Below are 23098 nucleotides of genomic sequence, written 5' to 3' on the forward strand. Positions count from 1 at the left end.
CACGTTCCCTAGACAGACACATAGGACCTTACTCTCTCTTTCAGATGAACGTGCTGACGGTTCAAGCCTGCTTACGGAGAGGATTGCAACGACGAGAGCCACGATCGGCCACCAACACTCCCAAATCGAGGAGAGAACGGAAGCGATTACCAGGGCAACCAGGCTGGTCAGACCACCGCAGTTACCCGAGGGTCATTGTGGGCTGTCTGGCTACGCACGAGGAGGTCGTTCAGCGGCAACTGGCACAGCTGGATGTAGAGCTGTGCGTTCTGTGCCTGGACAAACCAATCTATCCCTGGTTCCTTCCGTCAATAGTCGCCCCTTTACAGAAGCCTACCCTCCTGGACTGCTGTCGCATTGCCCTGCCCCTAGTCCAGTCGGACCTCTTCGTTCTCCAGTCTGACGTACTTGGAGTGCTGGACTTGGCGCAGATGTACTACCGTTTGTTGTGCGAGAATACAAGCCTTGTCGTGCTCTTCACGAACGAGCTGGAAATACCGGCGTTGACAACACTCCCACATCTGTCACGACGTTCGTCAACGATGCTGCTTCCGCCTCACGTAAGGAGGTGGAGCTCCGCTACAGGTCGGTCAAACGCCACACGACCGCCGATACAACTTGCGTCTCCGCCGCTGCAGGAGACGCGCCGCCAGAAATTCGTGGTGCGTACTCACGGAAAGTTTATGCTGAACGCGGAAAATCCCCGCCCTGATGACTTGGCGCTACAGATGCACCTGGGTCCGAACGAGCAGCTTGTCAGCTTTCCAGGCGTGGTGCTTTTCGAGCTGCAGCTTCTTCGTAGAATGCTGCTGGGAGTGGCGCAGGACCCGGCTCCTGAGCTCTCGCGTGAAGACGTCGAAGCCCTTGGGCTGCGGGTTGATCCAACGCCCGGCCCGAAGCCGTCTGGATGCGAGGTGGACTTCACGAGTCTCGACTTCGTTACTGGTGTTCTACCCATTCTACTCTCCCTCCAGGGCACACGGTTTTTCCCAAAGTCCCTGGAGCAATGTGACGTGTACTCCGACATCCTCAACATCAGCGAGAGTCCATATCTTCAGAGTTGCTCTGATGTTCATCGCATTCTGCCCTTGTTCCAACCGCGAAGCCGCTTCTGTGGTCCCATCGTGAGCGATGCAGACCTCTTCCACGTGGCAATAAGTGCGGCCACTCCCAACGTCCTGGCCGACAACCCCTTTGAGGCGTCGTCGCCCTACCCCTCCGCCAATCTTCTGCCCCCATTGCTGGAGTCTCCCTTTCGTGTACCCGGGTTGTACCACTCGCTGCTGCCCGTTACTTTATGTGCACCGCTCCTCCTGCTAGAGTCTGTCATTTGCAGACCCCTGTTCTACCGAGGGCAAGAGGTCGACCTGGCACATGCTCCACCCTCGAGTCCCCAAGAGCGCGAAGCACGACGAACAGACGTCCTCGAGGACACTCCCAAAGTCATATGCAGCTTTCTCGAGCCAGGTGTCTCCCTTGGCGCTGATGTTCAGCTGACTGGCTGCTACATCGGAGCGAACGCCACCATTGGCGACGGCTCCGTACTCGTGGCGTGCGTCGTGGACTCCGGAGCTATCGTGGATTCCCATACAGAGGCCAGCGAGGATCGATTAATAAAGCGTTAGTCGTTGAATCTGCGAACTCGCTCGTCATCACGGAGGCGCTTCTGCCAGTTAAAATTGACTGTCTCGTACCGTCGAGCGGCGCAGTGGTCGCCCCACTCTCGAGTCTTGAGCAAGGCTGCCATGGCCGACTTCGTGGTCTCGTCCACTTCCACATGATAGTCTGCCAGAGGGAGTCGTTCTGTGACGTAAACCTTCCCCTCCTCAGCGTCGTCTTTCAACTCGCTCTCGGGACCTTGAAACTCGCCAGTTATCAGGGGTTCGTTGGTTGTCCAGTACACCTCCTCCTCTTCACACCTCCGATTAGCGAACTGGATGATAACGACAGTAAAGGCTAGTAAAAGCACCAGTAGAACACTGAATTGCGAATCCCCCCGCCCCACACCTGGAGACGTGGGCCACAAGGACCTCTTGAATTCGGTGGAACAATCGCAGCATTCAATTGCCGAAAAAAAGGTTATGCACTGCCACGTCACCCGTCTACTATTCTGGTGTCTTGCGAGGCATGCCAGTCTCAACTTCATTCTGTAGTCACTCCTGAATCTCTTCCTCCTCTTGGCGCAGGTCGAGCTCCTCCCCGTTGCGGGAAAGCTCGAAGTTTCCAACAAACGTGTTGGTAAATCCCTCGAAAACGCTTGACAGGAAGCAGACGGCCCCAGACAACCAGCAGACGATCAGGATGCGGAAGACGCACCACACTAAGACAGCTAGAACCTTGAACCACGGCTGTCCGCTCTCCCTCATCTTCCTCGGCTGTCTCCAGATCGCGAGCCACGGTCGTGCGAAGCACTCGGTGCAGAAGCCGACCATTCCGATACGGCATCCATCCAAAACGGAGAATGGGTGAAGGCGTCGATTTCTGAAACATTTCATGAGGAGGTTGGTGAAGTGGGCAAGACTCTGGAAGATGCCTCCCACCACGTTTTGGATGAACACGATGATACCAAGACGGAACCCAATGACGCTTCCTTGTAATATTCCGAACTCGTCAAGCTTGCTCAGGAGCACGTTACCACCTTCACGAACGCCACGCCACGTAGCAGTCACGAAAGCGAAAGGATTTCGGAACCAGGCAGTCGGCAGCGACTGCGTAATCAGCTGCTTCACGTAGGAGTGTCGAAGATTGTGGACCAGCTCAGAAATTGTACAGATGACGTTCCTCCGTCTTTCCGAGGCGATTTGCAGCGCCATCAGGGGAGTGTCCAGGGGTAGAGCGTCCACCCACTGCAGCACGTGTCTGTCAATGGGCCTTTGACTTGTCCGAATGCTAATGCGCATGTACATGCCGCGTATCGTCAGATCACCGATGTAGACTGCTGTCGAGCCGTGGAGTTCCGAGGTGGATGGTAAACAGCACTGCATTATAGGAGTCATGCTCCTGAGGTTGAACAGGGCAACGCCTGGGCTGGAGTTGAAGAAGGCATGAGTACCTTTTCGCAGACTGCGGTCTTGTGGCGCAGTGGGAGGTTGGGCGGGAGAGTACTTGTCTGCAGATAGCATCAGAGGTCGAGCGTCGGTGTTTGTCGGTGTGAACCACGCTGGCTCGCGGTCGACGACTGAGAAGGAAAGCGAGGCGTTGGTGAGCTTCTCTTTGCAGAACTGCGGAGCTGCAGGAGTGACATCTGCCTGCGCAGAAGAACACACAAATTGCTTCTCGATGTCAATAGCAGCCAACAGCTGCTCCAGAGTTTCGATGTCGATATGGGCCATCAGAGGAGAGACCGTGACGAGGACGTGTGAGATTACCTTCGCATGATGTACATCCAGAATGCGAATAGACAACTGTAAATCCAAAAAGTTGGAACGACTGTTACCCTTGGCTTCCACTGATTTCAGTATCACCGGGATGTCGCCAGATAAGAAGTGGTCGCAGTGGACGGCTCCAACGCTGACCTTCAATTTGACGTTCGCTTCTGTTCGCAGGATTTCGTGAAGCTGTCGAGTCTTAGAGAGAGAGGACTCAGTCAATCGGTTGCCTCTGGAAGATATGTACAACGAAACTAAAGAAACATGGAAGATATGTACAACGAAACTAAAGAAACAAAACTAAAGGAGAAACTAAACAAAAGTCTCGGTGAGACCAGACAAGCGCTCACTCTACCACAGGATCCGCCGCTTCCTGACGGGTCTTAAAAATCCTAATCTTCACCGAGTCGTAGAAATGTTTCAACTTCACACGTTTTGTGCGACTCTCCACCGCAGCTCCGAGCCATCCCGGCAGAGTCTCCGGCCCTAAGCTGCCGCTGAAGCGGATGGTACTCAATCGGAAGGCTAATATGGTGTCCGACTGGTGAATCCACTTCACTGCAACCGATCCCAGGATGACCTCCACAGAAAGCACCACGAAGGGGAGGTGGTGGTTGTCGATGTTTGTCCTGCTGTAGATCTCGTCTCTCTCCCGTCTGGCTGTGGGGGGAGCTGCGTCGCGGACTCCGCTTGTCATTGTGACTGTCTTCGTAGTACTGAGGAGGAGGCTGTTCATGTTCACACCCACTGGATCTCGCGTCAGCATGCCGGCCGTGATGTTCTCTCCCTTCAAAATTCGAGACGCCAACGTTTTGGATGGAAGAAACACCACAATGCGCGTCCCTGAGTGATTCACATACAGCGCGTAGTGAATATAGCTCATGGACTGACCGTCAGAGTCCTCCGCGATATATGCCAACGAGGACACAGAGCTGTAGTTGTCAAACTTCACAGGCCATCTTTCAGAAGTTTTCGAATTCGGGACTGAAATCACAAGTGACGGATCTCCGCCGGAGGAAAAGTAGAAGCATGAGGCTCCCGGCAGCAGCAGCTCCGAGCGCGAGTTGTCCGGTTGAGGAACGACAGGGGAGTGGGAGTGCTTCCGCCGATAGAAGGAAGCGCTGTGGGGCTTCATCCGATCCTCCGACCCGACCCTTTTGACTTCTCCACTCGGGGGAGGCCGGCTCTCTCGGCGGCCTCTGTCGAAGATGTTGGAATTCACGACTGCGTTTCGCACAGGCCGCCGGCGACCTGGGATCTGTTCTTCCAGCAAGAGAGGGACAGAACAGTGGTTTACCAACTGGTACTTGGGGGACTTCGCCACGGAGAGAACCACGTAGTTGGTGTTGACTGTGCTTGGCAACGAATGAGAACTCTTGTACTCTCCTGATACAACGTTAATCTGTACAATCAACCCGTCTCCTGGGAGCATAATACCCCCAGGATCCCGATTACCCCGATGCATCAGGGCTACTTGAGCCGTGTGTGGCGCGGCATCCGGCATCACGAACGGCGAAGATGTGTGCCCCGACGAAACTCCGCAGAGAACGAAGGCTCCGGATTCCATGTGGAAGGGAACTACACCACTGGGCATGACAAGTTGCTTGGTAGTCACCTTAGCTCGGGTATCGAACTCCTCGACGGAGACAGCGAAAGGAAGTCTGGAGTAGAAGACGTACCGAGGTGCGATGCTGACGACCTTGCTGAGCCCATACGGATGATCGTTGTAGCGCACGGTGATGCCTAGCGACACCACTCCGTCCACGTTCTTGTAGCGAAAGCCTCTAGAGTAGTCATGTCTGGGAGTTGTGATATCCCTGTTGCTGTAAGCCGCCGTGAAGGATTCCGGCCGAGACACCAAGAGACTATCTTCAGACATGAGCTCGCCTTCGACAGTGTCATTGTGAGACACGGCATCTCGGCGGTCCAGTCGAGGAGATAGGATGGTTGGCGCTCGACGCCGAAGTACTCGGTTCGATGCTTTGACAATCGCTGCACGGTACTTCACTACCCGTTCGTGAGTTCCTTTCTCTGTGCTTTCAGACGAGGCAATCGAGCCTGCCCCGCGTTTCCGTCTGCAAAGTTTCGGAATACGACGGGTCTCTCCTCGACTCTCCTTAATCGTGCGCACATTATCCATCTCCGGCCGGAAAGGCTTATCCAGCGCGTCCTGGGTAGGGAACTTGAGCACCACCGCAGGCCTTGATTGGGTCATGCGTTGGAGATCCATCTTCACAGACCGGTTGCTGCAGACCACCAGCAGCTTCTTGGCGTCGCTATTTTTCAGCCTAAAGGCGCGGATTCGCGCTCTGCGTGCCTCGTCCTCGCAGATCATCAAACGACACATGGGAGGTACGATTTTCCCGTTGAGGGTGAGCATACTCAGAGACGAGTTCTCCACCTGATAGGGAGAGAAGAGGGTGACCTCGCCCTTGCCGGCATCCGCGATGAACGGCAACGTCGAATACATTTCGTTAACGAGATCGATGACTGCTGAGGTCCCAACATCCTCCGCCACGAAACCCATACTCGAGGCTCGAGAGGCGATCGTCGGAGGGACCATCTGGTCGCCTTTGAGGTAATCCTGCAGACACATGGCCTTTTCGCAAATCTTATACACCTGTCGGGGAAATGGTTCAACGTCGGAGCCGACCCGCAAACGGGCCTTCATCTGGTGACTGTTCACAGCATCCTGACCCGAAACCCACAGTGACACCGCGGTAGTCGTGTACACCGGGTACTGCGAGATGTACGCCTCGAACAGTCGCCTGGCGCTTGCCGGGTCGGCGTCTGAATGAGGCGAAATAAGCCGCTCGGCGAACGTCCCTCGACCTACGCGCAAGAGCATCTCATCAAAAGAGGCTTTGTCGGTGGGATAAGGTAGTGTGGTCAGAGGCTGCTCAGATATGAGAACGTGCTGCAGGATGTCTTCCCAAAGTACACTACGGTCGTGATTCACCTCCGTGCACAGCGACACGTTGGCTGTGTTGCCCAGGGATTCAATAGACGCCCCGTGAACCGTAACCACCATTTCCATGTGCGATTCCGCCGTCGTCAGACCCCAGACACATAGAGGAGGAATGGTCGCCACCAGCATTCCCCGAGTAACGAGCGAGGTCACCTCGCGCTCGGCGTCAGCCGCATAGCCACGGAACAGAGTCTCCACATCGGAGTTCGGTCTAAGCGACCTATTTAGCGCAGCCAAGCCCTCCACGGTAGGATGCGCACACACTGTCACCGGGTACGGTAACCTGTTCGTGACAGAGACTGTGGGCCGTAAGATGATGGAGTACAGGTAGGCGTGACAAGACGTGTGATTCGATGGGATCTGAGTCATCTCAAGGAACCCCTTGACGGCCACCGCTCTCCGCCACTTCAATTGGAACTGCGCCGGAAGTTGTTGGGGGCGATTGGGGGTCGTGGGGTCATGGCCCATAGAGTGGTTTTCCGCGCGGATGAAGTCCAAGAGGCGATTCAGTAGGTGAAACGGCACGTACCAGGATTCGTCCAGACCGGCCACGCTCGGCGTTTTGGTCTCCGGCCTAATGCACGCGTAGCAATCCTCGCGGTGGAACCACTTCAGAGGGACGCTTCTCGAACAGAATGGCGGAATCACCAACGGTTCTTGTTCGAAAACCATACCTTTGAGGCTGCCTTCAATAAAGCCAGTCATCTGCATCACCAGCTTTCGCATCCGGCCTCTGACGGCTGTAGACGTCACCACCGTGCTAATCCCTAAAGGGAGGGCTGTACTGTTGTGGATTTGAATGCACGTCCCCAGTGTCACAAACCACTCCTCCTGGCCATTGACCCCGACAAGAGTATCGGGTTGGGCCACAATGGAGAATCCGATATCACGAGCGAAGTAAGCCCGTGTATTTTGGTAGTCCTTACGTAAGCCGCCCATCGCAGTCCATCCTGGCTTGCTAAGAATGCGATTCATCTCCTTTGTCTGATTATGGACCTTGCTGTTGGTGGAAAGCTTGGTGAGCTCATGATAAAGCATCTTCAACAGCGCATCGCTTGCTCGCGTTGAATGCAGCATGAATCTCCTGGCGTAGCGATCCACCGACGTCAACACGTCAACGTCACCACGCCGTTCCCCCATGCGTAAGATGGACCTCACTACAAGGTCGGTGTCGACCTCTGACAACGTAAGGTCCTCCGTGGAGTAGTGCTCGCTGGTCTTCCGCTTGAAGAGCTTCAAAGGCGTCTTCTCCGTCTTTTTCTTGGGTGGCAGATACAGATGGACCTCCAGACCTTGTCCAGAGGACACACCAGCGTACTGACCCTCTGGCACTACAACATGGGCTCCTGCCCGCATAGAACCCTTTAGAAGTATTGCCGTCTGGGTGTCGTTCAGCAGTTTGAGAACCGGTTTCTTGTTCTGGGTGACCCGCATGGCTTTGTCCAGCCGCACAAGGTACGCCTGTACCCTTTGGAAGACCTGCAGAACGCCAGAGAACACGTGGAGCTCGATGGGGTCGATCGTAACTGAGCACTGTCCCTTCGGGACTGTCTCGTCGCTGTGAGGCCGCATTTGTTGCATACTCCTCGAAATGGACGCCTCCACCGAGAATGGAGCCACGACTGTATCAGTCTTGTTCTGCTGCGGATTGTAACACGTGACGGTAAACTTCACCACCTTCAATTCCATGTCACTCTTCCCCAACATCGGGTAAGAGCACCTGCCACCGATCAACGGAATATGCAAGGTGCTCAAGGTTGTGTAGAAGTCGGAGAGCGTAACAGTGGTTTCCAGGAAGCGGAAGTTGACGTTGATGAGAGGAACAGCATTAGGGCAGGCAAAGAGCCTGAGGAAGAGGAAGTCGATGATTGCATGCTCCTGGGAAGCGAGACCTTTGGTGGCCTCGTAGCCCATTGATGCCTGGAAGACCTCGGGGTCGTGTTTCCAAAAAAGGTAGGCGTCTCGTGATATGTGTTGGGAGGCATCGCTGTCGTCGAACGTGAAAGCCTCGCTTGGATTTTCCACTCTCATAACATCTCTGCGTAACAGGGTTCGAGCTACTTCGATGGAGTTCGATCCACAGGTTGTATCTTGACGTCTCCAGTCCTCGTTGATTGCTCCAACCTGCTTAGTGGTGGTGTCAATAATGTCGTGTAGGGAGCTAATCGCGGAGAGAGTGCCATTAACAAGCAACCTGTTGAGTCTCACGGAAGCCGTCCAGAAGGAGGTGTCACCGAGCTCGTCGAGGTTGTTGCCATCCAGAGAATAGTGCTTCAACAGCAAAGCACGATGGTCTTCCCTGGCGTCGTCTCCGGCGGCTCTGGCGTCGTGACCGTAAAGTCGAATGTTGAGGCGTTCCAGCTTCAAGAGATAGTCCCGGTCAGATGCAAGAAGTCGACCATCACTCGAAACCAGAACAGGTACCCCCTCACCGTCATGGTGGACCTCTTGGTCCTCATGTCGCAAACGAGGAGTCCCGAGTGTCACTGCCAGTTCAGACACCTTGGCTTGAACCAGGTACCGCCGAGAATACTCCTCCTCGACAGTACTCGTGGGGAGATCAATCTTCAAGCATGTCACCGAAGCGCAGATCTGCACCGCCAAGACTTGCTTCCCTGTGGCGTTGTCATCCGCTCGTCCTGTATGCATCAGGGGATTTTCAGAGATGTGAACGGGTTTCAAGGCATGGAAGGACACGTTGCGCTCCTTGTTGGTCTCTTTGATACGACGCACAGATAGTGGAGGCATCCTCACCTCGTAGTCGCCTTTCAGCCGGCTTCCAGAGATGTGAAATCCAGGTCGCGGATGATCAGGCTGAAAAGGGCCGAACCACTGATGGTACGCCGCAAGCGGCACCGCCTTCTCCTCTTGTTGGGGACTCAGCGTGCTCACGCTCACGACGGGAGTTCGGCCTCGAGGAACGTTGATGGACTGCTGCATACGTTTGCGGTAGAGAGCAGGGCATCGCGGAACGAGCCAGCCTTCCACGCCCTCCACTGCCAACCGGATCAATAGGGCGTTGGGTTGTACGCCCGAGCCAATCACAGAGGAAGTCAGGAAGTGAACATGACCCGCCACTGTGTTCGCGACAGCTGCCATGACACCGAAGATATAACTCGCCTTGCTATCCGGGGTCCACTTCGGTCGCCGCCGCGACGAGATTGAAGCTGAGTCGCTGACAGCCGATTTCTCGATGGACATGGGTACCATTGTCGATCTTCCAAAATTACTGGTTCTATAGGTCTTCTCCTCCCTTGGATGGACGTCGGGACGCTTCAGCTCCTCAGCGTCGAGAGAAAGCCACGTATGAGCGTACTCATCGACGTCCTGAAATCTGTTCAATGGATGAGTGCTTTGTGGAAGACCACCCAGCAGTGGTTTGAAGGCTGAAGTGTCCTCTGCAACTGTTCGTGGCGTCAGGTGCTCAGATTCCACGGGATCCCCTTGATTGGGTAGCAAGCCCATGAAGTCCAGCACCCACTTCATGTCCTCCATCCGAGGCAGCCCCTTCTGCACGTAGCATTCTTCTCCAGTCGCAGGCCAATACGTTACCAACGGGAAATGTCTAGCCTCCATTCGAGTGGCAGAGTAGACCCCTGCCCCCGCTTTCAGCGTGGAGGCATGCATGTCGCGGTGCCAAGGCAACTCGGGTGGCTCCATTTGGTGTACAACGATGGAAGGGTGTAGCGTGCGCGCCACCTGCTTGGCTCTCACGATCAGACGGTGCATAGAATCGAACTCGAGCTCAAGTCGCATGCATTGTACCTTCGTTATCACGGTCTTATAGCGTGCGGGTTTATAGAGGCACTTGCAAAAGAATTGCAGGTTCTGGACGTAGCTGTTGGGAAAGTGAGCCGAACTCATCAGGTTCTGTGGGTGTTTCTTTCTGGTAAGCGGCGTACGTCGCAAGAACGGTACACCGAGGTTATCTTTAAAACTGAGCCTCTCGATTCCGAACTCCATCTGGTAAAAGAAGGAGTCTATTCCGGTTTCACCTCCGTCGGAAACCCTATCCAGAGTCAGAGTTGTTCGTCGAACTCCTAAGCTCCAAAAGCGACCATTGTCCTGCATTTGGAGGTCAACACTCGGAATCGACACCCAAATACCCCTCACGGTCTTCTTCGGTCCCATCTCCATGGATCTTCGAGGCCCATTGAACAGACTACCCATCGAAACGAATCGTCGGAGGCGGGAATCGCGATGCGACGCAGGCTTGACGCGCAGGAAAGGTGCTGAGCTGTCCAGTCCCAACCCTACCACCAGCGGCTCAACAGCCTTGATGGTGGCGGTCATGTCGTCCAGGTCGTCGTCGCGTGAGAGGCCTTCCTTTCCCTGCACATAGAATTCGGTGTCAACTCTGAAGCTTACAGGGTCGTTCTCGTTAATCCTGAGCACGTCATACAGTTGCAGAGAAGGAAAGTTGCCATCTAAACATTTCGCCAGCGTCGGACCTGGAACCGCCGTCGCAACGGCCAAATCGGGCGAGAAAACTGCTGAGAGTCCTGTAACCGTAACACGGACAGCTCCAGTGACCCCGGAGGAAGGCGATAGCAGCGTTGAGACGGGCTTGAAATGATCTGGTTTCCGTGGTGATGTTGGCACGCTGTCACTGGCTGGCACTTCATGTTTCCACCCCGCCCAGTCCTCGACGAACTCCACCACCTCTGCCAATCGCTTGAAAGAAGCCATATCAACCACTAAGTGCAGGTGAGCGCACGAAACCAGAGCGTGGATAGGACTGTCCTCCTCAGAGGCTACCGCCACAGTAAGCGATGGGACCTCTTCACTCACACAGAACACCAGAGGTGTCAGCGCTGGCACAAGACTGTCGCAGTGGTAGGAAGGAAACGGAACCCGGGACGGAAGGAGCGCCAACACGGCAGGGTTTAACCAGGCCTCATCTTTGATGTGGGGATGAGTCTCTTCGAGTCCGAAACGCGGTGTGTAGAAGGGTACCGGCTCCGTCGGCTTTTCTGAAGTGCGGAAAAGCCCAACAACTGTTGTCGGCGAGACAGATGTGGACCCCGACTCACTTTCATCCACAGTTGTGCCGGCTTTCCTGCGAGCGACATTCAGGTAGCGACATCCCCATAGCGACACCTTTTGAACCAGCAGGCTTGCGTTGACGAGGCCGGAGATGAACGACTCTTTTCCAGTGATGAAGTGGGTCCGAAATCTGGCGTTTGCGATTGTGAGACACATCCGCAGCCAGACCGCCTTCTGATGCAGTAAAACCTCCATAGATTCCAGATCAACAGTAATCTGAACCCTCTTCTGATTAGAGTAGACCTGGGTTATGGAAGTCCCTAGCTCCAGCTTGCTGTTGAGACATAAACCGTAGGTGTCGGGAACCAAAAGAGGCACACGACCGTGGGTCCGGGCCGCGTCGAAGAGCACGTCCGAGAACGCCTCGGCCTCAGCAGCTCCCACCTCCGAGTAGAACCCCGCAGGCAGCACCGGCCCGCTGGGCAAATGAACGTTGACATCTGTGGTATGCACCTGCAGGTGGAACTGTTTGGGGCCAGGAGCCTGAGTTGCCGTTTTTGGCGTTTCTGGTGTCTCTAACGAGCGATTGTTCAAACGCCGGTTGCCCTCGAGGCGAAGGCGTTCCACCGCCATTATCGATTTGACATCCTCAAAGGTCTGCAGAGCCTGATCCACCAAGCGGAGCACTGGGAAGAGATGCCACGATTCTAACGTCACGGCCACATTTAAGGACAGAGAGTCGTCCCGGGTCAATCGGACCTGCGCCATCCCCGTGCCAGCGCTTCGCGAAGACTCCGCCTTCCAGGCGCTGGCAAAGGAGGCTCGCCTGAAGAATCGAGGGCGGCCGTAAAACGACGGAAACGACCACTCACGTAATAATTCCTGGTGCAATGAGCTGTTCAGATGAATCGAGCTTCGCGACCGACCAGGGGTGCAGCTGGAGGAGACTTTCAGAGAGTCCGAGCTGAACGATTCCGACGCTGTCGAATCGAAGTCGAATCCCACGGAACTAATTGAGGTCTGCGTTGGGGCATCCGAGCTCTCGTCTTCGAGATACTCGTGTCCATAGAATCGATGGGTCATTCTGGGGGTTCGTAAGCCTTCCAGCAACTGGGTTCCAGACCCCCGTACAGATTCCGCGTTGAAGCTTGCCAGGTGACCAACACGTTTACTCAAAAGTGTTAGCAGATTGTAATCTTCGTCTGCACCCAGGATGAACACTTCTGAGCATCCCAAGTCGACTCCGACACATTTCGTCCACTTGGCCAAATCCACAGTAACCCCGAAGAGACTGGCGACCAGCACGACATGAGACTGCATCTCAGACACCATCACACCCAGTGTCCCCAAATTCAGCTCGAGTGCAAGCGCTGCGGGTTCGGGTGACGCCGTTTGCGGCTCCAGTCGTTTGAGCACAGCCGATTTTGGTGGAGGCTCGGGTTCGTGCTCCAGCTCGGCCAGGATCCAGTACATGTCATTCCGGAAATCGTGGTCGTCGTCCCAGATGGCGAGGATCTCCTCGAGTCGCATACGGGAGAGGTCCACGCCAACACCCAGCTTCACATGGCGCATTCCCGTCTGAATGGAAACGGGACGCTGACTTTCGCCGCTCTGAGGCTGGTCAGCAGACTGAAACGCGGCTTTGATGAACCCTCCAGTCTCCAGCGCGCCCAGAAGAGCGTCAAGGGGGTCCTCGTGCGGCTGGTCACCCACACCATGCAGGATGACGTATGAGGCTTCCTCCAAACTTGTACGGGTGTACGAGTACTTCGGATTCACGAATTCTGAATTGGTAACAGGGTCGATTCTCCTCCAAGGAGAGAACGCCTTCAGCCGGTAGAGAAGGTAGCGGAAGTCGACGTCATCAAATGTCCACGAGCTCCAATTCACAGCGAGTAGAGCCAATATCGGATGCAGTCCCACTTGGATGTGCGCCACAGATACCCGGAGAGATTTGGTTGGACGACGCTTAGTATCTACCTTCAGAGGAGGAAGGTCATCTTCAGTTTGAGTGGCTGCTTCGCGCCGAGGAAGGCTGGTCGCGATGACTTGAGGCATCGCGTCGTGCACCGGAAAGTTTGCTGCCTTCGGATAGACGACCGGCCTCCCAATGTCCTCAAACTCGAAGCAGGAGACCGAGAGGAGCTTAACCGCCACGCGCCGGTCTCCGTAAAGATACAGACTACTGGTCTCCGGGGTCTCAGGCACGTAGGACCCTTCAGGGGCGCGCATTTGGTCCAGTAGCGCCACAGCCGAGGAGGTCGATCTGGTCGTCGACGTGGGGCGGTTAACGGAGTCGCACGCCAAGGGGCCATCGTGTCGGCCGAGCAACGGAGAAAGTCGCAGGAAGAATGCAGAAGCATCAATGAGCATTTGGCAAACGAGGTTCCGGCACTTCACGTGCAGCTTGTGGCGGCGCTGGTCCATGGTGAAGCTGAAGTCGTCGAGCACCACTCGTGCAGAATGCAGTGGCGGCGCCATGCTGTTCACAGCTGACAAGCGTGCCAGGCCCTCCCTGCGGTCATCTTGGCCCAAGTGCCGCGACTTCCACTTCTCGGTAGCTCGTCGGTAACCTGCGTCCTGTCCTCGAAGGCACTCTAAGCTCTCCTGATTTGTGGAGCAGATCATGATGTGCGGAACTTCCAACAGCATCTGCTTGACCCATGGAGTAACGCTGGCTGCAAGGTTCAGGATGCCAATAGTCTTGTGTGGTATCGGCTTATCGACCTCGTCGAAGAAGTCTAAGCAATGTGGAATGTCGGGAGGAAACGCAGACATGAACTCCAAAAGACCATTCATGTTCAGATTTAGAGAGGGAACGACGATCTCCGTAAATCTACTGGACGCCGCAGTAGAGTTCTCCAATATGATTGCAAACCTCGTAGAGGGGTGGACGAGAGGTTCACTTCCCAGGAACGACTCCGTGAAAGGGTCTACTAAATACAATCGCCCACGTTTCTCGAAGGTGGTGCCCTTGCAGAACGACGAGTCGGTTGGCGTTGAGCTCTCGTCGTACTTGCCAGGAAGATCGTATTCGTCTCGGCGTCGCACCTTGATATGATCAGGCTCCAGAATCTGCTCGCAGCATGGAGGAATTACGCGGTGGAGAACTCGCGACCAGAATGGCCGCTCTTTCGCCGACACGCCTTGCAGGAGATCCCCCACTACCTTATTTTGCCCACCTCGTAGGAAAAGTACCAGCTCGGCAGGATTTATAGTCCGAGTGATCAGCAGCTCTCTGGGGCATGAGTCAGCCACAAAGGCCTGGAGGCATGGTTCTATATTGACCGCCCGGTGGAATGGTACACATAGAACCTCCTTCTCATCGCGAAGGCATACGAGGTCGTCGAGAGCGATGTATGTTCCTTTTCGGAGCGCATTCCTCTTCAGATCCATCATCCTGAACGTAAAGCGGAAAGTGAAGACGGGAGTCATGCCGAGAGAGCTCGAACCACAAATCTTCGACGCGCCGGCAGGCTTAAATCCTGGAAGCGGGCGGCCCTGCGGATGAATGCCTCTCTTCAACTCTGGCAGAAATTGGAACACTACGTTGGGCATGTGGATAGTAAGTCGAGATTCGTTGTCAAACCAGCGGTGGTCGATGCTCTCCAGGTCCAACTTGCGCCCTGCCATGGCTTTCTTTATCCGATTTCCAAGTCTGCCGAGGAACGAGGCGTCGTGAATTAAGATTTCCTGTTCGACCTTGTGGTGCACGGATGTAATCACGTGATTCGGTAGCCGCAGCTCCGTCTCCTCCACAAACTTCTCCTGATCGGGTGTCAAGGGTTGCCCTTTCTTCTGCCTTTTGATCAACTCGTGAAACTTCCGGATGCTGTATTTCGTGCCAACCTGCTTCAAAGGCGCGTCAATTCCCTTCCGGAATGCACTCCAGAATCGCAGGTGACTAACGAGCGTCCACAGGCCGTCGAATGCGCCACTGGAGAAGTACAACTCCAGCGGGGTAAATTTGGCGTCCGGGTTCTCGAAGTGAGGAGTGGGATCGCCTTTCTCACTGCAGGTAAATCCCACCTCGGTAGCCTTCCATCGGTCGAGCTCTGCGTCGTTCAGCGCGCGGATCGCCCATTCTCGACTGATTATATGCATGTCTATGCCGCCTGGGGGAGACACCCGCAAGCCGTGGTCATTGAAGGGCAACGCGGATTGTCTGCCTTTTGTGCTCTCTCGCTTGCCGACAAAGGCTTGCTGGTGCGTTGGTTCCTCCTCGATGCGAGGTGCTTCCCATTTCGAAGCCTGCGTGTCAAGCGTCCTGGTCGCCGTCGTGACGCCAGACGAGTCATCCCACGCTTCAGATTGAAGGGTGAACGAGGAAACGCTTGAAAGTCCCTCGGGTCGGGTTGTTACTCCCGTAAAGGATTCGACGACTCGGTCCGATCCCAGACGCCAGACCTCGTTGCTCTCGTCATCACTAGACTCCACTGGCGCTGGTAACGGCTGTTCCTCCGGTAGTTTTTCTCGTACCGGCCTTTTCTCCAACCACTGCGATCTGGCATCAACCAGTGCCGGACCAGGGAATTCCTTGTAAGTTATATGCATGCCTAGCAGCCGTATCCAGAGGACACGAAGAGTCAGTGCCTGGATGCCTGCCATCTCCTCCGGCTTGAATCTGGGGTCTCCGTTTTCGGGGCACGATATTTTCGCCTCCTCAATGATCGCTTCCAACGCGTGGGGAGTGCCAGAACAGACATTGTCCACAATGTGAAGATGTACATTTCGGCAGTTGATGACCATGGAGTTGAGCATTCTAATTTTGAACTCTCCTCCTCGAGAACTGGTCTGAGGCCCAAACAGAGAAACAGATGCAATCCACTCTCTGATGGCCTTCTTTGCGCGTTTCACGGCCTTTGCACGCCACAAGTCAGGGTCCCATTCACTCGGAAAAACGTACCTCAGCCGTATCTCCACATCGTCGATGTCAACCGTCACCGCTCCCCTCCTGAGAGGTCCAACCAGCTGCGTAGGGTGGATCACGACAACCGCCGATTTGATGTGAGAGAAATCCACTCCAAACGGAACTTTAGCTGCCTCAAAAATTTTCTGAGGGAAAGGCAAGTCGTGAAGTCTGTGTTCGCACCCATCACAGACCCTACCTAACACGAATCCCGCCATCGCCTTCACACGTCCACTGGAAATCGTCCACGTTAGCTTTCCATTCTTCCCCTAGAATATCTGGCAGATGTCGAGAGGCGATCTGGGTAAGAAGGCCGCGCCTGACTCACAGATTGCAAGAGCCTCTCGATCATGCTGCGAAATTAGGGTATTGCGTGTGCGTCGTGCTCCCTGTGCCGTGTATGCTGTCTAGTTGGCACTCTACGCTCATGACTGTTGCAGCCGTTCTAACAGCACTTCACTGAGATGTCCGAGATTCGTCTGGCCCCTGGCGTTTTTTCTCGAAAGCTTTTGAAACTGCTGTTTCCGCTGCTTCTCTCGACCAGTGAAATGATCGGCTTTCGCCTGTATCTCCTCATTCCGAATCTCGGACGCCGCAATGGCCTTCACTTTAGCCTCGTAACCTCGCTTAAGCTGTTTATAGAAGGGGTTGTTCCTGTTCACGTCAAATGGCATCCTTTCCTTGACCAGCTTTTCACGCTCATTCACCTGCACCTCCTCCACCTGTGCCTCCTCCACCGACTCGTGCGTCTGTGGCTGCATGGCTGCCTCTAGTCTCTCGACTCTGGCCGCATCCGGCTCCCACACCGTCATTGAAGTCGGATCCAGGCTCGCGTCCTCGTGGGTCTTCTTTCGCATCCGTAAATCCAGTACATTGAGGTGCGTTTTCCGTTTCTCGGCACGCGAGGCCTTGCGTTGAGCGTTCCACTTCAGCGAGGCTGGAAGGGTTCGGCGATTTTGTTTTCGGTCCCTCATCCAGAATCACCGAATTTTCTTTGTCGGTTGTGTCTAGTCCCAGTCAGTCCTCCCTGTTTGCGGTTATCTAGACCCCTCATCCATTAAGACCGAAATACTAGGTTTATTTAATGAAGCTCATTCTGACGATTCCGCTAATCATTTCGAACGCGTTGACGCTTGTAGAGTGGTTGGAAACCGCCCAACTGCCCTGTGCTCCGCTTCTACGAACTCACAAAGCAGTTTTCGAGACTCTGTTGAGTGATGTACATAACCCAACGATTATTATTCCGGCTCAACGTGGTTGGGACAACGAGGCGCTCTCCCAGACCGCGACGTTCGCCGAGAATCTAGCACACAGCGCATTCAAGGCTGTCGGCGGCCTTGATCAGGCCTTCCGACAAGGGGCTGTGGTGCAGACCGCTGCTGGTGAACCCTACACGCTGCAAGAGAAGGACCTATTGTGTTCCGTCAAGGAAGACGCGCCCATCTGCCATAAGTTATTGTCAAGACTACCCATCGAAGATGCAGAGGTGTACCTGGTGGATCGGCCCCTGCCGGTTCCTCCCCAGGAGACCGACTCTTTGGCGGGTTTGATTAAGCGGCTTCGGGCGTAGTGCGACTAAACCTTTGTAAAATTGGGAGTCGGGAGGTGCGCTAAACCATGTGGTGGTAGGACTTCACCTTCCGCCGCATTGCGATAAACACGTAGACGGAGATGGTCAGTGACAGTAACACCGAGATAACCGCCATAACGATGGTACTGGTGTTTGTATGGACGTGGGGACTGCCCAGTTGCTTAAAGCTGCGCAGCTGGGACCCCATATAAACCGAAAACATCATGCCTGCATGCCCTGCTAGGGGAACACTCACGTGGTAGCAGTCCGAGGGACCCCAGCAACCATTGCCGCAATGGAATCGGCACCAAGGAGAAGAATATGTTGGACATTGGGAAGGGGACCACAGGGGTCAGTCGCAGTAGCAGAAGGAATAGGGGGCCACCTTCCTGGACCGTTTCAACGAGAGCCCTAAACTTTGGAAGATGTTCCAACCAATCGTCGATGTTCCCTTTAAACATGCGGCGAATGCAAGACAGTTGTAGAAGCCCGGCCAGGTTGTGACCAAGGAATACACTTCCCACTGCGACTGCCATGCCGAGGTGCGAACCTAAGCCACTTTTCGGATGGCAGAACACGAAGCCAGCAGCGAGGTGCACCAACTCAATGAAGCAGCTAGGCAGCAACATCACAACCGTACCCATGTCAATCAGCACGAAGAGAAGCACAGAACCCTCGTCTAGTCTCCAGGCCACGTGCAGTAGCCTTTGGAGAGCGTTGTTTACGTCGCGCCTGGTATGGGGAGCTGCGACAAGGCTCACCTGTAAATGCCAGCTGCCACGGCACAGAGTGTACTGCAGACGATAAAGGCGGCCTTCATGACCGCAACGCCTCTGGATCAGGGCGAAGCCCTAGTCCCTCACAGCATTATCCCTCGAGCTTGTTTCTTCTTTCGAGCTCGAGCGCTATTCGGCTGCAACGCCATATTTGGCGACAGCGACACCTCACAACTTATCAACGGAAGACTGCTGGACGTGGACTGCGTAAAGAAGGTGAGCAGCGGCTTGGATACGGAGTCCTGCGAGTCGCAGTCCGACGCCACCGATGTGCTTCGAGAGGCCTGCGGCGTGGCGAGACATTCCCAGTTCAGCCCGACAGTAGGTTGCTCCATTCTCGGCTTCAGTCTCACACTGTCCAGCGGCGTGAGCAAGTCACAGCCCCCGTTGAGATCCTCCTCTGTCGCCTGAGGGTGGCCGGAAAGCATGTCCGACTCTCTGAGGGTAGCCAGGATCATGGGTGGGTCATGCATGAGAGATAAAGGTCTATTTAGAACTGCCTGCTCAGCGCTTACACAGCCACCTGGCACTCAAAACCGCCATTTCCAGCTCTGTGCGTTTTCTACAGCTGGGTGAAGAGCTTGCTCATTTTGCTTGGACTTGCCGTTTCGAAGGGTCTTCGAAGGCTCTTGTCTGACCTTTACAAAAGCATCGCACTGTGATCGAAGAGGCATACTTGAGTGAGATCGCCAAAAACTTAGCAATTCTGCACAATGTCTCCCTGTTGTCGTCCTCGTTGTGGTCACAAACCCATTGACATTGAAGATCCAAACGACATTAAGCGAGACGACGTGAGAAATGGCAGCCATTCTGGATCTCAGAGTGTGCTCGATAACTACGATCACTGGAAAAAACTTACAACCAATGAACTTTATGATGCACCAGTTGGAAAATTCGGCTTGTTCTTCCACAAACTGGCGTGGAACTGGAGGCATGAGAGCTTCCTGTCAAACGATAGGTGGATCTGTTTATTTTTTGCCCTTGGACTGGTCGCATTCGTGTTGCACATCTGGGTAAGACGCAGCAGGCGATTATCTGCTTCTAACTGTGTTCCAGCTTTTTATTCGATGGGAGAAGCTCGTCACATGGGCGGTAGGGCACCATGAGATACTCATTCTCATCCCGCCTCTTTCGGGATACTTTTTGATGCAGTTCGTAGTGTCACTATTTACTGCACACGCATCAAAGGTGGGCTTGCACATGGAAAGACGAGGTAGGTTTTTTTCGGGTTGGAATGAACCACGCGTTCCAGCCGCTGTCGATGACTCCGAGCTAGCGTGTAACACTAGGGAGCTTCGGAAAGATGTCATCGATATGTACACGTTGTTGGACCAGCTCCGCGGTGATCTCGCTGCAATAAGTGGAGAGGTTCGAGAAGTCAACATATTACTTCAAGAAAGTAGACTTGTTCGAGAGATTTTGCAACGGAAAGCGAAGTCAGGAAAGTAAATGTTAACGAGGGAGATTTAGTTTTTTGAAAACGAATTATTTTATTGAGAGTGGCGAAATTGCAGCCTGATCTAATTATTTTGGGAAAACGAATTATTTTATTGAGAGTGGAGATTCTCCATACGAACTACAAATCGGACAGCATGACGCCTAATGTCCTTGTCCGTTTGGAAAATCGACAGGAAACTACTCAGACGTAGCCTTAGAGGAGTCGGAATCCGACAGTGAATCTTGTTGCACCTTGAGTCGAGTGACACACAACCCGACGAACGTGGGCCGTGGCAAGGCTGCCAGAATATCCTTACAGTAGTCGTCGAGGGCATTACAGGCATTGCCCACACGTACCGCTCCGCTGGCGTTCGCAATGTGTTGGGCGACGATGCTCGGCGCCGGCGCCGCCAGCTCCGTGAGATTCATCGCGGAGGCCAGCTCGTTGTAGGCCTGTTCCAACCGGAGAATAGAGGAATACATGTCCTGAAAAACGAAGTCGTGGAGACTTTCAATCAAGGCTCGCCGCACCAATGGTGTCATCGTCCATTGAGCCAGCAAAGCCTGTTCTTCTGGTTCCAGGCCGAGCTCGGCTCCCTCCGCAATAACAATCCGGCAAGCGACGGAGATCGTTAAAGCCCCCTCCAAAGATACATCCTCGGCGTCAGGCTGTCGGTTCGTGGCAAATTGCACCAGGTTGGTTTTTAAGTCATGAAGGACAGCAATGCGGGCGGCTCCGTCCATGACTGCCTCCGGGTCGAACAGTCTTCCCAGCCTTACAACCTCGGCTAAATCGACGGCACTGCCTTCGACAGGTTCAAGCGGCGGCAGGGGGCCGTCATTAGGCCTGTATACAGTCTCCTCTTCGGACGAGTCGCCAACGACGCACTCTGGATGGGGCAGCCGACTCTCAGGATCATCACTGTCACAATCAGTGTTCTCCGACATAACCATAAGAGGGGAATGGCCGCCAGAACTCACTGATCCGTCGTCCGAGTTACAAGATGCCGTTGAGGGACAGCACATCACAGAGCTTTGAAGGCTGTTAACGCGTTCTACTGCGAAAAGCACCGCGTTAATCTTGTCCATAGGAGCCCCCTTATAATAATTCCAGCCAATGTGTTCATGACAATAGTTGCAGTGAACGAAGCGCCAAGCGTGATTCGGAAACCACGTCGACACCATGGACATTTCGCCGCTAACATCCACGTTCACCGCCTCCGTGAAAAGTGTCAAGTCAAAGCGCACCGACGCCGGATTCGTGGCGGAGTAGCACGGAACGTCCTCAAGCCCCAGCAAGTCGTCCAAGACGTAGCTGTACACACGGTGGGGGTCAGCGGCCACCTTCTCCTTGACGACTTTGGTTAGATTGGCGACGACAGTAAGGCACTGCTGACACCGGAGAGCGGACATAAATTATATCAGCAATTTTAGGGGAAATTCCACGATTTCTAGGATAATTTCCCAAGGAATAATTTATTTAAATACTAATGTTCAATCAATACTAACCTCAGACACAATTAAGCGTGCGTCAATGGCAGGGGTAACTGTGACCCTTTTAAGGTAGCCAAATGCCTCGTCATCTAATTAGTGACGCGCATGAATGGATCAACATTCAATAACTGCTGCAGAATTACCACGCCGAGTACACCTGGATTAAAACTCGCTAGCGGTCATCGCAGGTAGTTGCGAGAAAACTGGCCGAAGTCTTGAGGGACGATTGAAACGACTAAAAGTGACAGGAGTCTCTGTAGGTCTAGTTCTAGCTGCCGACTTGACGCAATTTTTCCTGCCAGAATAGTAGTAACGAGAGCGAGCGATTCCACTCATCTCGCTCATGAGACGGCACTGTCTGTACCGCCGATCCCAGGAAAAGCCAACGCACTCCTTCGTTTCATTACAAGCGTGTCCACAGTCCAGTACTGATGGAGTATGCTTGTTGTTGATAACAGTCCCTTTGATGGTCAACCGTTCAATGCAGCTGGGTTTGGCGGCCGGCTTCTGTGAGACAGTAGGTTCAACGCAACCCTTGGAAACAGAGACGTAGTGGTGGTCTCGTACCGCCTTCACCTGGGCTCCAACCAATCTACACTGATGGTTGGTGTGATTCCAGGTCACGTACTCGCAGTCGGGGGTTCGTCGGCAGCTGTCCACACAGGACGGAAGAGATGACTCGACGATCCGAGAGGCTCCTCCGCATGATGCCTGCCTACAGACAGGATCGAGCCGCAGCCCTGCTTGATAACAATCATGAAATGAAGGATTCACGTCGGCGGCCCAAACAACGCACGCTACAGCTGAGGTGAGAAATCGCATTGGATGGAATGCCGTGAACCCTGGATGGAATATGGCCTGTGGGGTACATCGATGTGGGGCCGTGGAGACTGAAGGTGGCCTTGGGGCCGGAGCTACCCACAGTGTGAAATTCGGAAACCCACTCTTGTCCTAGAGCCGACGACTGCGGAACAGCACCAAGTGGCTCGGTGCCGTTCCAACAACAGCAGCGCTGGTATTCAGCTTCGTCTTAGCTCACATTCCCGAAATGCATTGTCACAAACTAATGAGTGTCGAAAACAAATTGGCAAAATATTAAACCTGCCTAAAAACACTTTACAATGGCTGAGTCCGGCACCATTCTCCAGGCTGACCGCAGAAGTTATTGAGACAGGAAGAGGAGCATTCCGCTGTCGTCGGCGCCGGTATTGTGGGAGCAATATTCCCAAGATACCTGCAACGGGGGAGGTGTAACCCCGGCACGCATTTAGCGAGCTCCGTGCCGTCGGTGATGCTTTGAGACTGCTTTGTGTGTTCGAAGAAACGAACCCACAACGCCCAAAACAGGTGCCATTCCAATTTTGTGTGACACTTTTGCCTCACATTTCCGAAATGCACGGTCACGAACAAATGAGTGTCTCAAACAAATGGATATAATAATAAGCTTGGCACCCAAAAACACTTGTCCAATGTCTGAGCCTGGCACCTAAAAAGGCTTGTCCCATCCGATTAAGCCAGGCACCTAAAAAGGCTTGTCCCATGTGGACCGGGTGCCATTCCAATAGTAGCAGCGCTGGTACTCAGCGTTGT

The 23098-nt window shown here is 54.2% G+C and overlaps 7 protein-coding genes across 10 annotated transcripts; 3 read left to right on the forward strand and 4 right to left on the reverse strand.

The window, feature by feature from the left end:
• Window positions 1-44: 44 nt before the first annotated feature.
• On the forward strand, window positions 45-1625 carry KVP17_002972 (uncharacterized protein; the record flags this gene model as incomplete). Its single annotated transcript, XM_068519765.1, has 1 exon — window positions 45-1625. The coding sequence occupies one exon, from the start codon at window positions 45-47 to the stop codon at window positions 1623-1625; it is 1581 nt and encodes a 526-aa protein (XP_068375597.1).
• A 528-nt stretch (window positions 1626-2153) lies between these two features.
• On the reverse strand, window positions 2154-16583 carry KVP17_002973 (uncharacterized protein; the record flags this gene model as incomplete). 3 transcript variants are annotated; one of them, XM_068519768.1, is made up of 4 exons in its annotated part: window positions 2154-3654; window positions 3719-16402; window positions 16431-16531; window positions 16560-16583. In XM_068519768.1, the coding sequence occupies 4 exons, from the start codon at window positions 16581-16583 to the stop codon at window positions 2154-2156; spliced, it is 14310 nt and encodes a 4769-aa protein (XP_068375600.1). The 3 variants fall into 3 exon arrangements, with proteins under 3 accessions (XP_068375600.1, XP_068375598.1, XP_068375599.1); XM_068519766.1 differs by lacking the exons at window positions 3719-16402; window positions 16431-16531; window positions 16560-16583 and having other exon boundaries at window positions 2154-3332; XM_068519767.1 differs by lacking the exons at window positions 2154-3654; window positions 16560-16583 and having other exon boundaries at window positions 3715-16449.
• A 73-nt stretch (window positions 16584-16656) lies between these two features.
• On the reverse strand, window positions 16657-17205 carry KVP17_002975 (uncharacterized protein; the record flags this gene model as incomplete). The annotated part of the gene is made up of 1 exon (XM_068519771.1): window positions 16657-17205. The coding sequence occupies one exon, from the start codon at window positions 17203-17205 to the stop codon at window positions 16657-16659; it is 549 nt and encodes a 182-aa protein (XP_068375603.1).
• Window positions 17206-17315: 110 nt separating this feature from the next.
• On the forward strand, window positions 17316-17801 carry KVP17_002971 (uncharacterized protein; the record flags this gene model as incomplete). Its single annotated transcript, XM_068519764.1, has 1 exon — window positions 17316-17801. One exon carries the CDS (start codon window positions 17316-17318, stop codon window positions 17799-17801), a length of 486 nt encoding a protein of 161 aa, XP_068375596.1.
• A 40-nt stretch (window positions 17802-17841) lies between these two features.
• Window positions 17842-19050, reverse strand: KVP17_002974 (uncharacterized protein; the record flags this gene model as incomplete). Of its 2 annotated transcripts, XM_068519769.1 has the most annotated exons (4): window positions 17842-18029; window positions 18058-18533; window positions 18563-18634; window positions 18665-19050. In XM_068519769.1, the coding sequence occupies 4 exons, from the start codon at window positions 19048-19050 to the stop codon at window positions 17842-17844; spliced, it is 1122 nt and encodes a 373-aa protein (XP_068375601.1). The 2 variants fall into 2 exon arrangements, with proteins under 2 accessions (XP_068375601.1, XP_068375602.1); XM_068519770.1 differs by lacking the exons at window positions 18058-18533; window positions 18563-18634; window positions 18665-19050 and having other exon boundaries at window positions 17842-18027.
• Window positions 18569-18988, forward strand: KVP17_002970 (uncharacterized protein; the record flags this gene model as incomplete). The annotated part of the gene is made up of 1 exon (XM_068519763.1): window positions 18569-18988. The coding sequence occupies one exon, from the start codon at window positions 18569-18571 to the stop codon at window positions 18986-18988; it is 420 nt and encodes a 139-aa protein (XP_068375595.1).
• Window positions 19051-20212: 1162 nt separating the features above from the next.
• On the reverse strand, window positions 20213-21427 carry KVP17_002976 (uncharacterized protein; the record flags this gene model as incomplete). Its single annotated transcript, XM_068519772.1, has 1 exon — window positions 20213-21427. One exon carries the CDS (start codon window positions 21425-21427, stop codon window positions 20213-20215), a length of 1215 nt encoding a protein of 404 aa, XP_068375604.1.
• Window positions 21428-23098: the final 1671 nt, after the last annotated feature.

This window comes from the organism of the source record quoted next (assembly GCF_019968985.1).
Source record: "MAG: Porospora cf. gigantea B chromosome Unknown PgB_NODE_306_length_23098_cov_125.096, whole genome shotgun sequence".
Classification (NCBI taxonomy): Eukaryota; Apicomplexa; class Conoidasida; order Eugregarinorida; family Porosporidae; genus Porospora; species Porospora cf. gigantea B.